At 40.0% G+C, this 16453-nt stretch overlaps 1 protein-coding gene across 1 annotated transcript in view; it reads right to left on the minus strand.

Annotated features, from left to right (window-relative positions):
- Nucleotides 1-16453, minus strand: part of ATRX (ATRX chromatin remodeler) — a 157537-nt gene that overhangs the window by 36227 nt on the left and 104857 nt on the right. Inside the window, exons 22-30 of the mRNA XM_075184434.1 lie at nt 16191-16308; nt 12107-12240; nt 11699-11790; nt 10886-11055; nt 8686-8845; nt 7817-7944; nt 5288-5396; nt 5008-5185; nt 4297-4491 (exon numbers count right to left, since the gene is read on the minus strand). Coding sequence (XP_075040535.1) covers nt 4297-4491; nt 5008-5185; nt 5288-5396; nt 7817-7944; nt 8686-8845; nt 10886-11055; nt 11699-11790; nt 12107-12240; nt 16191-16308 — 1284 coding nt within the window. The remainder of the gene's footprint in view (nt 1-4296; nt 4492-5007; nt 5186-5287; nt 5397-7816; nt 7945-8685; nt 8846-10885; nt 11056-11698; nt 11791-12106; nt 12241-16190; nt 16309-16453) is intronic.

Here is a 16453-nt window from a genome sequence, read left to right on the forward strand (position 1 = left end):
TTTCGGATGGAATCCCTGAGATCAGTCAAACGGTCTGGAAGCAGGTCAGTTCATGGCATCGATAGACATCAAGGATGCCTATCTCCATGTTCCAATCTGGGAGGGGCATCAGTCGCTTCTCAGATTCACGGTGGGCACAGCTCACTTTCAGTTCAGGGCTCTTCCATTCGGTCTTGCAACAGCCCCAAGGGTGTTTACGAAGATTATGGCGGAAATGGTGGCACTTCATTCAAAGGGAGTACAGATCATACCCTATTTGAACGATTTGTTAATAAAGGCTGCGTCAGCACAGTTGTTGGAACAACATCTTCAACTTACTGTGCAGGTGCTGGAAAAGCATGGCTGGATCTTGAACCGTACAAAATCACAAATGATACCTTGCCAGAGGATGTCATTTCTGGGTTTAATAATGGATACGGCAAACCAGAGAGTTTTTCTTACAGAGGACAAAGTAAGGTCTCTGCAAGAATTCACAAACAAGGTTCTGTCTCACAGCAGGCCGTCGGTGCTTCTGCGTATGAGAGTGTTAGGAAAGATGGTTGCATCTTTCGAGACGCTTCCTTACGGAAGGATTCACTCAAGATGTTTTCAACGGGACTTGCTGATGAAGTGAAGTGGTCAGGGTCCCATTGGAGGTTGCATCGTCAGTGGATTATGTTGTCACCAGAGGCGAGACAGTCCCTCAGATGGTGGCTGGTGAGAGACAATCTGATGGAGGGCAGGTCTTTTGCTCCACGGTCCTGGATCTTAGTGTCCACGGATGCCAGTCTGAAAGGTTGGGGGGCAGTTGTCCTTCAGCTCAGACTGCAAGGGCTGTGGTCAGTGCAGGAGTCTGTTCTGCCCATAAATGTGTTGGAACTGATGGCCATCTTGAAAGCAGTGCAGGGAGCACAAAGTGTGTTGCAAGGAAGGCCGGTTCGCATTCAATCAGACAATGCCACGGCAGTGTCGTACGTAAACAGACAAGGAGGGACCAAGAGTGTAGGAGCGATGAAGGCGACGTTCCAAATTTTGGCTTGGGCCGAAAGATACGTGCCCGCTCTGTCAGCGGTTTTCATACTAGGAATCCAGAACTGTCAAGCAGACTATCTAAGTCGGCACGAAGTTCTGCCAGGGGAGTGGGCTCTTCATCCGGAAGTGTTTCAGTCATTGGTAGACAGGTGGGGACTTCCGGATCGAGATCTTATGGCGTCAAACGCCAATAGGAAAGTTCCAGAGTTTTGCGCAAGAACAAGAGATCCACTTGCAGTAGCAGTGGATGTGTTGACAATGCCATGGAACTTCAGGTTAGGTTACCCATTTCCCCCCGTATCAATGATTCCCAGGGTCCTTCGGAGAGTCAAGCAGGGAGGGGCAACCAGTCATTCTGGTGGCTCCAGCTTGGCCACAAAGAGTCTGGTATCCAGAAATCCTTATTATGGCAATAGGTCCGGGGTTCCGGTTACCGCTTCGAAAAGATCTGCTGATTCAGGGTCCATTCTTGTATCAAAATCTAACCCGGCTGAATTTAATGGCATGGCTCTTGAAGCCAGTCTGTGGAAATCTAGAGGTTTCTCTCTGAGGGTAGTGGATACTCTCCTCAGAGCTAGGAAACTAGTCACGAATATGGCATACGTATATAAAGTGGTGTAAGAAGAAGGATTACAGTTCAAAGTCCTTCCGTCTTACCAGATTTCTTACTTTTCTACAAGATGGTTTGGATGGAGGTCTTCGTTTGGGAACTTTAAAAGTTCAGGTATCAGCTCTGTCAGTGTATTTCCACAGACTTTTGGCTGAGATTCCGGATGTTAAGACTTTTTTACAGGGGGTGCTTCACATTCAGCCTCCCTATGTGCATCCAACGGCTCCTTGGGATCTTAATTTGGTCCTTAATATGCTGCAGGAACCCAGTTCGAACAGTTACATTCAGTAGAGTTACGATTTCTAACTTGGAAAGTGGTTTTTCTTCTGGCTATTGCCTCAGCTCGCAGGGTCTCGAAGCTGGGGGCTTTATCCTGTCGTGAACCTTATCTGGTCTTTTATGATGATAGAGCAGTTTTGAGAACAGTTCCATCTTTTCTGCCTAAGGTGGTGTCTGGTTTCCATGTAAATCAGGACATAGTAGTTACGGTATTCAAAGAGGATTCTCAGGTATCCGGAACAGGAAACATGAGTGTTTTGGATGTGGTTAAGGCTTTACGAATTTACGTTAAAAGAACGGCAAAGATTCATAAGACTGATACATTATTTGTTTTATTTGATTGTTCTAGACGTGGATGCCCAGCGTCTAAGCAATCTAGTGCTAGGTGGATTACCCTGACCATTAAGCAAGCTTATGTCAGTACTAACCGCCCTGTGCCGGAGCGTATTGTTGCCCATTCTACCCATTCGGTTGGGGCATCTTGGGCTGCGTGGAATGGGGCCTCAGCGGATCAGTTATGCAGAGCAGTCACCTGGTCCTCGGTCCATACTTTCACAAAAATTTACCAATTTGATGTTTTTGCGTCTACAGACGCCTCATTTGGCCGTAGTGCTCTACGTGCTGGGCTATCAGAGCGGCTGCTTTAGTAAGTCCCCATGGTTAAGCAGTGTCCCCCAGATGGATGAAAGAGAAAAGAGGATTTATACTTACGATAAATCGGTTTCTCCGATTTCATCTGGTGGACACTGCGTTCCCTCCCTTCTGCTTTCTTCTGTGTGTCTTGGTTGATTGGCCTATCTTCTTGGGGCTTTTGTAATCAAACGGAGTTCCGTTGGGGGTTGGCAGGGGGAAGGGCCTGTCGGCAGCTAAAGAGATTAACTATTTAGGTGCCAAACTCTGCCCTACCCTACTCAACCCCATGGTTAAGCAGTGTCTCTCAGATGGAATCAGAGAAACCGATTTTTCATAAGTATAAATCCTCTTTCCCCCCCCCCTCTCTTTCTATATATAAAAAAAAATTGAGTTTGTTTTCTTTCGTTTTCTTGAGATTTTTATGTACATGCTATCGAGCTGTAATCATCACCGATTATTTTAACACAATATTTGTAGCTTTGCTTTTATGCTTGCTTATGCTTGAAGTCCTCAAACTTTTTAGCAAAAAAAAAAAGAAAAAAAGTACATTGAAAAATAAGTCTTCCTTCTTCCCAACTGAACACAGCAACAGGGAAGGAAACCATAAAGCATTAATAAAAAAAATATAGGTTGCATGGTACATACATAGTGCAGTATGTAAAAGTAAACATTTAAATAATAAACATGCAAAAATTAACAAAAGTAGTGTGCCAGTGGCAAAAAAATAAATATGGTTTATACAAATACTGTACCAGACCCATGCCCACCACATCCAGCACTTTGTCCAACCATATGCTTCCTGTGCTAATCATAACATGCTTCATGCCCACACAGCCTTGTGCACTCTATATGCAGGCAGTGCCCAGCATAACTGGCCCATAACCACCAGTCTCATGCCCACCATAAACTGCCAGTGCACAGCATAACTGCCTTATACCCACCTCAGAGTTATTGCCCATCAATGCATGCCTCACACTCACCACAGTTCCATAGCCACCATAGACTGGCTATGACCAGCATAACTGCCTCATGCCCACATAACCTCTGTGTACAGTATGGATTCAGCATAACAGTTGTTTGCTCACTTCTGTCCATTAGGAAATGTCTCTACTCAGTATTCAGACTGTGTATATCACCGCACACCCTTTGCCTATTATACACACCCTGTCCTCATTACACTAATCCTTTGAATTGATTTCTTCCCTCCACCAGCATCTCCCTGACTACCTCATCAACCTTCGTTAAATTGGTGTTCAGTGTTCTTTCCATATTAGCAGGAGCAAGACATGCCCTGTTAATGTGGAGAGCCACTGGAAAGGAAGCACTGCAATTTCAGTCAACAAAATTGTGATTCTTCCTTTCAATGAAACCACAGTGATTTCACGTAAAGTCGTTGCAGCAGTTTCTGAATGAAACTGGACAGGCTTCTATTTGTGCAATTGCAGTTTCAAAATAATGTGACCACTTCATATGTGGAGAAAGTGAAGCCGAAGTGGTCACAGACTTAACAGTGCTGTTTTTCACGAAGGGGGCAGCAGATTGTCTAGTGGTTTAACATTTGATATTAAAATTCATTAGCCAGTTACTCAATACTTGCTGCAGTTCTGGGCTCTTCAAATAATGTGTTCTGACTTAGAGATACCAAAATAATCTTGAAAGGATACCTTAAAAAAACATATTCATTGCCAAACCTTACCATAAATTAAGTTAATATTTCATAAAGTTTATACAAAGTTCCCATCGACCATCAGTCCTACAGTTACCTTTGGCAGCTTGGGGGTCTCCCGCTTCTTCTTCTTTTCTGAGTTGGGGTCATCAAGTAGATCTGGCTCAAAAGTGTACAGCTCTGTGAGTTCATTCATGGTGAAGTGACGCTCTATCTGCTGCTGATCAATTACCCTAAATGACAATGACTGTTTGGCGATCTGTCGATCATAGATCTTTTCTTCCATGGTACCCTGGAAAGGCAGCTTTATCAGGGGAATATACTTTTTATACATGAGATACAAGACCTATTACTATGCCATATGCTTGCATATGTACAATGCCTCAGATAAATGCATTGCACATGTCAGGTTATTGGATTTAATGATGCTGAATTGTAAATTCTATTGCTTTATTTGGTACTGGTTTGTATTGTGTTTTTAAAGAAATTAGTGAAGTAAAACTACTTCCACAATTTTTTTCTATAAAAATACAGAAACCAAATTAGGACACAAACGTTTAAATTAGGTATTTATATACCCAGGCACACATTGGTCACTACTGCAAATGATCTCTGAAAGTATATCAGAGAGTATTACACTAGTTTTTATTCATATATACTGGATAAATGAATAGTACATGACTACTACTTAAAAGTATGTAAACAATACTACACTGAAGAGCATATTGGGCAGTGAGTTTTAGTGAATTGCTAAAAATGGATATGTTCGCATATAAAGCTGTAAAATGATTAAATTTTTTTAACAAACCTGTGCCAAGAACCTGTACACAAAGACAGCCTTGGTCTGCCCAAATCGATATACCCTGAAGATACTTTGTATATCATATGATGGATTCCATGAAGCATCAAAGATGATCACGCGATTAGAAGCCACAAGATTTATGCCAAGGGATCCTGCTCTTGTAGAAATCAGGAACAGACGCCCCCTGGCAAGATGAAAGAAAGGGAGTGGAACAGCATAAGGTTTACATGAAAAAGTCAGATTAAATGGAACAAAGCGTCTGTATCTTCAATACAAAACATCTTACCTCACATTGGTCACATCATTGAACTCCTCAGCCCATTTCTTTCGTGTCTGAGCAGTGGTTGAGCCATCTAATCGGTAGTAGTCAATATTCCTAAACCATTTTCCTTCACCTAGGAAGTAAAATAGGTTTCACAAATTTAGATTTTTGGGTCTATAGTTCTGAAAGGAAGGTATTACTAAGCACCATGTGCATCTATTATATATCTAAAGATCCTATAGTCCACCATTCAGTGATTCCATCAGAAATTAACGTCTCCCCGTGTATGTGTGTTATATCGCCTCAACAAGAGATACCAACTAACGTCAATACTCAAAGCAGAACCAGTTACAACATATTAGAACAACTGCTAAGAAACAAGCGAAACATTTTCTTGAATATACAAAGTGCTAGTCATCAAGCATTCTTTCTATCATATAAAGCAATCACAATATGCACAAATGGCAAGATTTGAGATAACATATCCTCTTCTGTAAATTAAGTTACTAGAAACCTCTGGAAAAATGGTTAGCTGTTTAAAAATAACCATCATGGGCAATAAATTAGTATTTCAGATTTTTAAATAGAAGACAAAATTATTTTCTAATGTGTACAAATTAACTAAATCTGTGTATATAAACACCAATATATATTTCTTTTTTTAACAAACTATATTTGTGCAAAGTTCAGGATTTCAACATCATACAGTGTTCAGAGAAATTGCATGAAACATATGAACATAGGAAGACAATTGCAAAAACAGTATTTGGAGTAAAAAAGCGTGTCCTGGCAGGAACAATATAAATCAGACAAGGAATTGAGAGGCCAAAAACATATTTTTATTACTACACTACAAAGTAGTACACCAACATATCTACCCAATGATATAAAACACAGGGTATCGTTCTAAAATAAAATTAAAGCTACACAACAGAGGAGAGTTGGCAGAGCAGCACAGCCTGTTACTAAAATAAAAACAGTGATTGGTCTTATAAGTGTTGGAATCAGTTCCACAGTACTAATAGCTCAGCAATGATAAGTACAGTCAAGAACAAAATTTACAATTTGTATGCTTTCCACAAGTTTGTCCATATTATACTGAATGACAACCCAGCACTGTTAAATGGAAGACATTAAGAGACTAGATCTGTAACATACACAATAACAAGAGGGAGGGGGGCATGACATATTCCTTGGTCGAAAGATATGCCTGATCTTAGCGAATAAATATGGGTAATAAAACTAAGTGAACAATGAATCCTGGTAGAAGATATGCTTCCAATTAGAAAGATACTATTTCCTCGACACAAATTGCAAACTGTAGTAAACGCAATTGCCTTCAAGGTCTAATTATTTTTTGCACTGAAATGTAGAACAGCTGCTTGTGCTTAATTAGACTAATAACTATGGGCTCTTAACCAGATGTTGGACCAAAAAACCCCAATATGAATATATAGCTTGAGAATAATAGACAGCTAAGTGGAAGAAAAACTACAGCCACAATGTATAACGTCACAGTTTCATTCTTTAATAGGGAAGTAACCAATTTATCAGTATATGTTTTTTATTTCTTACATTCTGAAAACTACAAATAATTACCATTGGTTTCCAAGAAAGAGCTACAAGAAGTACATTATCATCATCAACCTGTGCAAAATTTGTGTGTTCTCCCTGTGTTTGTGTGGATTTCCGCTAGTTTCCTCCCACACTCCAAATACATACTGATAGGTTAAGCAGCTTCAGTCTAGTGTGTGTATCTCCATGAGGAAGGGAGTATAGACTGTAAGCTCCATTGGGCAGGGACTGATTTGAATGATTATTAATGTAAAGCTTTGTGTAGTAAGATTATATATATTCATGCCTTAAATATTACACTATGGTCGGCGCTTCTGCTTTTTGAGAATATATACCCCCCATTCACACACATCTATCCATCTCATTTACATTAGGCGCTGCCAAAGTAGACTCCGAATCTAACTTCTTTAGCACACAAACAAAGCCAATTCAACTACCTGTATATTTTTTGGCTCATGGGAGAAAACCCTTGTGGGAATAGAATTCAAAGCCCCAGTGCTGTGTGGCAGTAATGCACTGTGACAATGTGCCGCCCAAGCATTTTGGCTCTAAGGAAGCAATTCCTATTGCAATCAGTTGCAAAGCAGAAAGTGGAGGTATTTTTCAGTGGTCTTAAACGTCGCTCTTAACGTGCCCACATTTTGAGAGAAGCAGATGAGGACTGCATAATGACTGTACCATATCCAACTATATGAAGGATCGTTAACAAGAGTCCAAGCCACTAATATAGCCCAATCCACAAGTTGATCTATGAATGGATGGTCACTGGTGCAGAAAGTCAATATCATAAGCATAGTGTATTTACACAGCTTATGCTGCAACGTTATCTAGAACTGCTTATAAAGAGGGAAATATGTCATAGGCAGTCAATTTAATTGCATCCAATGGGGAGAGCAACTCATCCAGGGCTTCGTATTGCCTAATTATGGTATATGAGTTGTCAGGACTAAAGAAAGTAGGTTAAAAGACATTACATACCTTTGTATATAATAGGTTTGGCTTCTGCACCATCTTCTGTACCATCTTTTTCGGCTCTATCTACACTTGCCAATTCCAAAAAATCTTCAATCAGGTCCAAAGATATGAGAGACTGGCTAAAAACTAAACTGAAGGAGGACAAAAGAAAAAAAATAATTTGTACAATTTGTGCCAAAGATGGATAAATATAAGTAATATTAGGCAAGTAAATGTTTCAACTGCTCTGGGAAAGAAGAGTACTTCTACATTTAATTCTACTTTGACATTATAGACGATATGTTGGAGTATTGCTTATTGTAAAGATATAAATGTTTTGTAGAGCGCTTCTTGCTGATAAAACACATACTCCCACATCAGAGATGTGGAGTTACAGATTTACTGTAACTCCACGTGTCTATTGCTGATTTCAACTTCAAATCATTTAACACGGTTACCAAAGGATTAAAACATTTGTTCTTTAAAACATTTAAAAGAAAAAAAATAAAGCAAGAATCAAACATAAGTGTTAAATATAGCCTAGGCTAAAACTGTGTGATATCCACAGATAAAGATTTCTGTAACAGGAGCTTTTTGTAGAGCCTCTCTACTACTTTGAGGACTCCCTTAGCTTACCGCCATTGCATAACCAATTGTCACATTTCTCTTACTATGATCACCACCTCCTCCCATCAGCAGAAAACATAAGCTCATCCACACATAGGGAAGAACTATGATTAGTGGTCATACTATCCCTGGTGTATGCTTCAGTTTAACAAAAGTTTATACAATATATCTTGGGTGCGCTAGATATTTCAACATGTACGTATGAATTTAAAAAAAAAAAAAAAAATAGGCAATTCAGAAAAAAGTATTGATGAACTGGAACTCACACTTTATCACCAAGCTCCTCTGCCATGCGAAGAATCTCAAACAGAATCATTATTTTACCAGAATGCTCTAATATTTCTGCATCAGCATCTGTAACAAAATCTTTGTGCCAATCAGCAGCTGGGCTACCTGGAGTGGAGGAGGATGTGGATTTGCCAATTGCTGGAGAAATGGGAAAAAAAGAAGGTAAATATGTGCATTTCTATTTGAATGCAGTAAATTAACTGGAGAGAGTTAATAACTTTTCAAGATAGATAAGAGGGCACTCCAAGACGTAATACATATTTAATTTTGTGCTAACTAAAACAAAACATCTTCTAACCTCTACATAAATAATTCTTTTATGCCCAGATGTAAAAGTAGTCGATTAGGTTATTTCTTATTGCAGCAAAGATTTCAAACTAATATTTAATGTTGAGTCAGGTGAAAGATACTTGTAAGTGGGTCCACACAGTTATTTATTAACTTTGATAACTTTTGATTTGAGTAACAAATGCAATTATTTTAATAAGGATGCATTTAAATTCAAATGTTTTTTAAAATCCTTTCGCAATTCTTAATGTAAATAAGCACAAACTCTGAAGTACAAACAGTGCTAGATGGAGTCACAAACACAAAAGATTCCCCATCTGCCTCAATAGGAAGTTTGAGGTAGAAACCGTTAAACAATGAATGGTAATAAGTCGCTTGTGTGAAGATATAGGACTAGCAAACTTTGGTATTATAATATCTGAAAATTTAAGGTTTCATCTGCTAGGCTGGTATGCAGTCAGACCCTCATATACCCTTAACTTTTATTATAGAAAACTCTCTAATCCTGAGCATTAAAGAAAACTAAGCTTACTGTGTCATGATCAAAAACGGACTCTGGTTATTCTATCATGTACCGTTTAGGCAATACAGCCAGGTAATCTAAACAGAGGAGACCTCTAATCACAGGTTTTTTGTTTTTTTTTTGGGGGGGGGGGGTTAAGAGTGGCAATGTAGCAATAAGAATCAGACTTCTACAGAGACCCCGAGAGTTATGATAAAATAAACTGGTAATTAACTATAGTTTTCTGGTGCATGAACTCTAAACTTTGGCTAAGAGACAGACTAAAACAATTGAAAGGTTCCCTAAAATTGGGCAAGCAATTATTCCTACAAAAATGAAGGACTGGGACAAATTCAGACCCCTCCATTGTTTGCAAAGCTGACCATTGCATTTTAGTGGGAGGAGGCTGCAGATTTCACCCAAAGCAGCCCAAGACACAGAATTTTGTATTACTCATGATACAACATTTGCTAGAAGGTTGCTGGCATCAATCAAAAATAAATGCTGCTTTAAAGTTCACTAACCTACAGAATTCTTTGCTGTAAAGACCACAATGGGTTGCTGAGAATTATTGTTCTAATATAGCATTCTTATGGATTGCAGAGGGCTTGGCTAAAATTCAGTTGTAATTGCATAATAAACTATTAATATTTCTCACCCATACAAGGGCTACATATGTACTATATTTCTCATAAAGGGAATGTCCACATTTAGAGCACATCTTAAGGTGCACTTGCCCATTTGTAGATTTTTAAACAGTTTGCCTTCCTAAATAGACAGCCAATATAGCCACAAACCCTGCTCAGTATGGATTTAGACTATTTGGTTAGAAGCTCCATTCTGATTGCTTGAACGTTCAGTTCGGTGTATAATTATTCATGAACTCCTGCCCCTTTACTATCTTGTACACGCTCGTTGTTAATAAGAGGCCGAAGCTCACATGAGCACAAGCTGCTCTCAATCAGCATGAAGCTGAACGGGAGAAAATAATTTTCTGCTCTTACAGACTCGGAGCCGACTAATCACAATAAAGTGGAGAAACTTGCAGCACCAACTGTGAAACAGATCTGGACAAGATTTTAAAACAATGCACTTTAACATTCTTTTAGAAACCTGTAACTGGCCGATCCCATTGTAATCTAAATGTACCAAAGGCAAATTTTACCCAATTAGCTATGCCTGGCAGACACTAGAAAAACCCACTCACCCCCTGCACCCACCCATTAGCAAATGTCATTTGATAGGCAAAATCCACCCTATTTATAAGTAGATGTTAATGTAGTAAAATCAATCCTTATACTGAACAACTATATTTTACATATTTGCATTACTGAATGTCAGAGACGTGGTGTATATTGTACATTATATATGCAACATAAGTAACTCACTTTCTTCCACCTTGGCAACTGGAGAACTGTTTGAAACCTCCTCTACTTTGGAATCCTTTCCATTCCCTCCACGAGATCTCGAGTTCCAAACTTTAATTACTTCAACATCATTATCACTTTCTTCCTCACTAGAGCTGTCGTCCTTCTTGCCTTTTCCTTTTTTCTTCTTCCTAAAATTTTAAGTCAAGGTTATTTTAATGTGTATTACGGCTTATCCAAATAAGCTCCTATAAAGCCCGCACAAAAAACGACTGGTTCCCAAACAAAGTCACTGGCTAAGAGCGATGGCTGGGGATTATACATTAACTTCGGTAATGTCACATGATACTTACCTCTATCTTCTAATATCAGACCTAAAGAATAACCTATCTGTATCATGTAGGTATGTATCCATCATGTACCTTTTATCTAGTGTCATGGAGATAAAACAAAATAGAAATCTGAACCTAATTATACTACTGTGTGCAGCATAAGTATACCTTAAATAAGACTGTACAAAGAAAAATGTGCATTACAGTTTGATTCATAATTTAATTCCAATTTTGGCACAACATGGCAAAACCTCAAGTAAAATCAGTTGGCATTTATCTTTGATTGTTTGACTAATTCCTGGTGATCTTTCACATTACGTTATTGTTAAGTGATTTTCTGGCAGAAGATGATAAACAAAAATAATTATTCTTGTAGGTAGAACGCTCTGTCACAGGGGCCAATTTTGATTGCATTCATAATATTGCTGTATCCATTGGAGCAATAGGCAGAATGTCCATACGGGCTTGTAACCCTTTCAGTGCCAGTTTGACATGTGCTTACTTTGTGACTTCTTCCGCAGAACTAGGAGTCATTGAGGATTCATCGGAGTCAGACGCTATAAATTCCTCCATGCTGTCTTCATCAAAGTAACCCTACAAAAACACATTTATGACGTCACAGAAATAGATTTCTCAGCAGCAGGCACTGTCGTGTTAAATTGAAACACATCTGTTTAGTCACTTGGAAAAAGTCTGGCTTACATCATTTCAAACAACGCTTTAATAATGGGTATATATCTTGAAATATAAAGGAACATGATCACAGATGAAAGCAGCAAGCAAATCTACAGCACTGCATAGACTAAAAAACAAATTTCCATTATTTCACCGAAATTCTACCCACTATTTGGCATACTTCAGTGGGGAAACATTTAACAGACAAAAATATGTAGTCTGATATCTGCCTTACCTTATTTTCTTTACTAATATAGTCCAGCTGCAAGCACCAAGGGTGAGTCCAGATCCTACTTAAAACTTGAAAGTCCTGGAAAAGCTTGGTTCCAGATTTACCTCTTGTTCCTCCTCCCTCAGCACTACCAACACCTGTTAAGGTAAAAGGATTATACTTCAGGACTACGGCAAGGTTTTACAAGATCCAAGCATATGTTTTCATTTCACACAGACTCAATGCAGAAATCTGGTTTTGAGCATAAAAAGTTAAATTGAAAAGCAAGTGCTTTATCTAAACCCACAAAAAGAAAACCACATGCTTTATGTGCATTTTGATATAGAGTACACCTATGCAACATAATACCTCCCTGTCAAATTACAAATGTGTATTACAAATGCTGCAAATAGAGCTGTATGTGAGGGAGAGCAATTCTTTTAGCCCTATGTGCAAGATGTGTATCCATTTACAAGGACTAGATTTAAACAAAAAAATTTCACAGGGAAAACATTGCTGAACTAGTTATCCTAGGGCAGTGGTTCAGAAACTTTTGCAGTTCGCGGTACCCTTAGAGTCTCCATAATTTTTTCAAGTCACCCCTCCAAAATAATTACTGAGCAGTCCTGTTTTAGAAGTAGTTGGGTCTAACAATTGTAATAAGTATTTAGGCCAGGACAGAAATACTTATTCAGTTGTTTGTAAAAATGCCCACTCTGCATCCAGACACTGTGCCCCCCCCCTCCACTGCCCCTCTCACGCTGTGACCCCCCCCTCCACTGCCCCTCTCACGCTGTGCCCCCCCCCCCTCCACTGCCCCTCTCACGCTGTGCCCCCCCCCCTCCACTGCCCATCTCACGCTGTGTCCCCCCCCCTCCACTGCCCCTCTCACGCTGTGTCCCCCCCCTCCACTGCCCCTCTCACGCTGTGTCCCCCCCACCACTGCCCCTCTCACGCTGTGTCCCCCCCCTCCACTGCCCCTCTCACGCTGTGTCCCCCCCTCCACTGCCCCTCTCACGCTGTGCCCCCCCCCCTCCACTGCCCATCTCACGCTGTGTCCCCCCCCTCCACTGCCCCTCTCACGCTGTGCCCCCCCCCTCCACTGCCCATCTCACGCTGTGTCCCCCCCCTCCACTGCCCCTCTCACGCTGTGTCCCCCCCCTCCACTGCCCCTCTCACGCTGTGTCCCCCCCACCACTGCCCCTCTCACGCTGTGTCCCCCCCCTCCACTGCCCCTCTCACGCTGTGTCCCCCCCACCACTGCCCCTCTCACGCTGTGTCCCCCCCTCCACTGCCCCTCTCACGCTGTGTCCCCCCCCCCTCCACTGCCTCTCTCACGCTGTGTCGCCCCCCCTCCACTGCCCCTCTCCTCTCATGCTGTATCCTCATCCTAAGTCCCGCTCACGCTGTGTCCTCCTTTGTCATGCTGTCCCCCTGTGCCGCAGAACAAAACAATCACCACAAAATTACCAATCCGCGGGGCGTCGGGACCCAGCATCCGCCTCTCTCACGCAGCTTGCCACTGCGTGAGAGAGGAGGATGCTGGGTCCCGGCGCCACGCGGATTGGTAAATTCTTGTGTTGTCTGTTCTAAGGCTGGCCCGCGGCACCCCTGTGACAGCGCCGCGATGCACACTTTGGGAACCGCCGTCCTAGGCTATACCATAACAAGTGGCAGGACAGCAGTGATAGGAGTAGTCACTGCTCTACGTAGCACTGGAGCAGTCAGGAAAGAGGATATGTGGGGAAACATTATTGGCGGTGCAAGTGACAAAGTGTCTAAACCTAATATAAAAGTTAATCCAGCACAATATTATTTACAAATAGGTATATAAAAGTTCCCACACTACGACAAAGTGGTTAGTACAGAGGTAAAATGTATACATGTTAAATAATTCAGTAACTCCCCAATGTCATGCAATAATATTAAAAATATTTAACAGTACACTTTAGTATAGTTTAGCATTAAGTGCACAGCAAAAATACTATTTAACTAATAAAACCAAACTAATGAGTTTGCATCTGTTAATTTACTTTATTTAATAACATGTATACTGAAATTAAACTGAGGCATGCATCCTTTGAGTCTCTTGCGGCCTTATGGGAATTGCCTATTCTTGATAGAGACATGACTGTGTAAGATGGGGGCCGAGTTCCTTGTTGACCTTATGGTTGTGATTATGCACCTTATTTTCATGTGACGCTTTTCGGCACACATGTTTCTATGACTTGTAGTTTGACAATAAAATAAAGCTTACCACCACCACAAAACAAAAAAAAAAGGTCAAAAACAAGATGCCGGTGACAAAACTCATATCAGACTGTACTTTGTTGTACACAAGTTAAATTCATATACAACTAGGATTTGAGGTTATAAAATGTACAATTATTTATTTTTAAAAAGAGCAACACTTCATTGAGTGGAAATCGTAATAACCAGAGCTACTGTAAGTTGTACATGCAGTAGTTCTGCTCCGTAAAACCTATGAAAAGAACAAGAAAATAAAGACATGAAAACAAACGGACATCACATTCTAAATATATCTAAAACCTTAACAAGCAGGGTTCAGCATTTATTAGATTACTTACACTATTCCCTCAGGGTAAAGCTGCATTACTAATGCACATGATTTATTAATATTTCTGAATCAGTATCTTATTACCATCAAATCCAGCCTAATGAGCCTAATGATAATAGTCTGTCCAAAAATTCAAGACAAAAAGAAGCCAGTTGGCAAGTTATCTAAGGCGTTCTTAATTACACAAAAGCACAATCAAAACAATTAAAGACAATGGTAGACTTTTTGTACCCAGATTTAACATCTGTTGCCAATAATGCATTGGTACACATTGTAATTAGAGATATGATATCATTCTGTTTTCAAATTAAAGTTGTTAAAAAACCTTCACAGGACAAATCCCACAAGGGTGGAAAAGCAAAGAAACAGTGAGAGGAAAAAAAATAGCCACTGCAGAAAGCTGTAGCAAAACTCAGAAAATACAGTCTTAAGGGCAGAATCAGCCGCGCTTTATTACCATTTATACGGTAAAAAGTAATGCTTACTTTAGCTTGCACCTCTATGTGACGTGAACAAAAGTGAGCGGTACTTTCACTAAAAAAAATAAAAATAAATCACTGCATAGTGTCTTGCAGCCATTTCGGGACACTATGCAGAGATTTTTTAGAATTGAATCTGCCCCATAAAGAGATTAAAGAACGATTTTTTTCAGGTGTCTAACTGGTACTCCCAACCTGCAGAAAGGATTTAAAATCCTGACAGAAAACTAACTTAACAAAAAGGTATTCCGTGTGTCTAGTCATTGCCAGAAGCCTACGGTGCCCATTACAGAGAATTGGGCAGCAAGTATCACTTCATCATTGTATGTAAAGCAGAATCCAAGTAAATGTAGCATTTGGGAGTTTATCACTGAACCCCAAACCCCCTACTTTACAGTGTCACAAAAACGAAAACAAAACACTCCATTTTGCACACACTACCACTATTTCTGTGAAATGAAAACGACTGCTAGCAAACCATCTATATATACAGTTATGATAAAGACCACAATTTGGCCCACAGTAGTGAGAGAATAGCAAGCAATGGATATTAAATCCTTGTCAATAAACCCAATTTTGCCTGCGCAACTGAAGCCACGCACCAAAAAAATGCCATTAGTTCTGGATTTGTGGAAAAGGCCTATAGCCCTAAGCAGCGAAAAAGCCAAAAGAGCATTCTGCTCAATTCGCACACCACTTCCGCTTTTATTTTGTATATTAAGACTTGTGGTTACATATATCAAATAGTTAACCATAAGCTTATTGCAGGATGTATTATTACCGTTCATTTTGTACCCAAAGAAAGCAATTTGGATAGAAAAAATTGCAAGTTACAGTGTGGGGGTAGCGAAGGGGTGGCACAGATATTATAGCCCTATGAAGAATATATATCCAACCCCATGCCATTTTATTAATAACTGTTTTCTTTCATCTTTTCTGCTGACCAAGATACAGGATAAATGCCAGGTGCTTATCCAATATAAACAATTCAACAATCTACTGTTTATCACACTACAGATATTCCAAAGACAGACATCACACAATTACCCACCTGTTAAGTGTTCCAAATAGTGACGATAGAGTTTGCACTGTATTGGAGTCACCCGGACAGATAAAACATACTCATACTTTGGTGGTAAAAACTTTGTAAGGGCTGTGTAGTCTCTTCTCTAAAATGGAAACAAACAATATAAATGTACCCAGAATGGAAGTATAATTAATAGTTTAACAAGAAACCCGGTATCTCTATACAAAGCTAAAATATATTTATTTCTCAATGTGGATATGGTCTCCTTTGTACCTCTGGCTGTCTCT

The sequence above is a fragment of the Mixophyes fleayi genome, chromosome 9 (genome assembly GCF_038048845.1).
Source record: "Mixophyes fleayi isolate aMixFle1 chromosome 9, aMixFle1.hap1, whole genome shotgun sequence".
NCBI lineage: Eukaryota > Metazoa > Chordata > Amphibia > Anura > Limnodynastidae > Mixophyes > Mixophyes fleayi.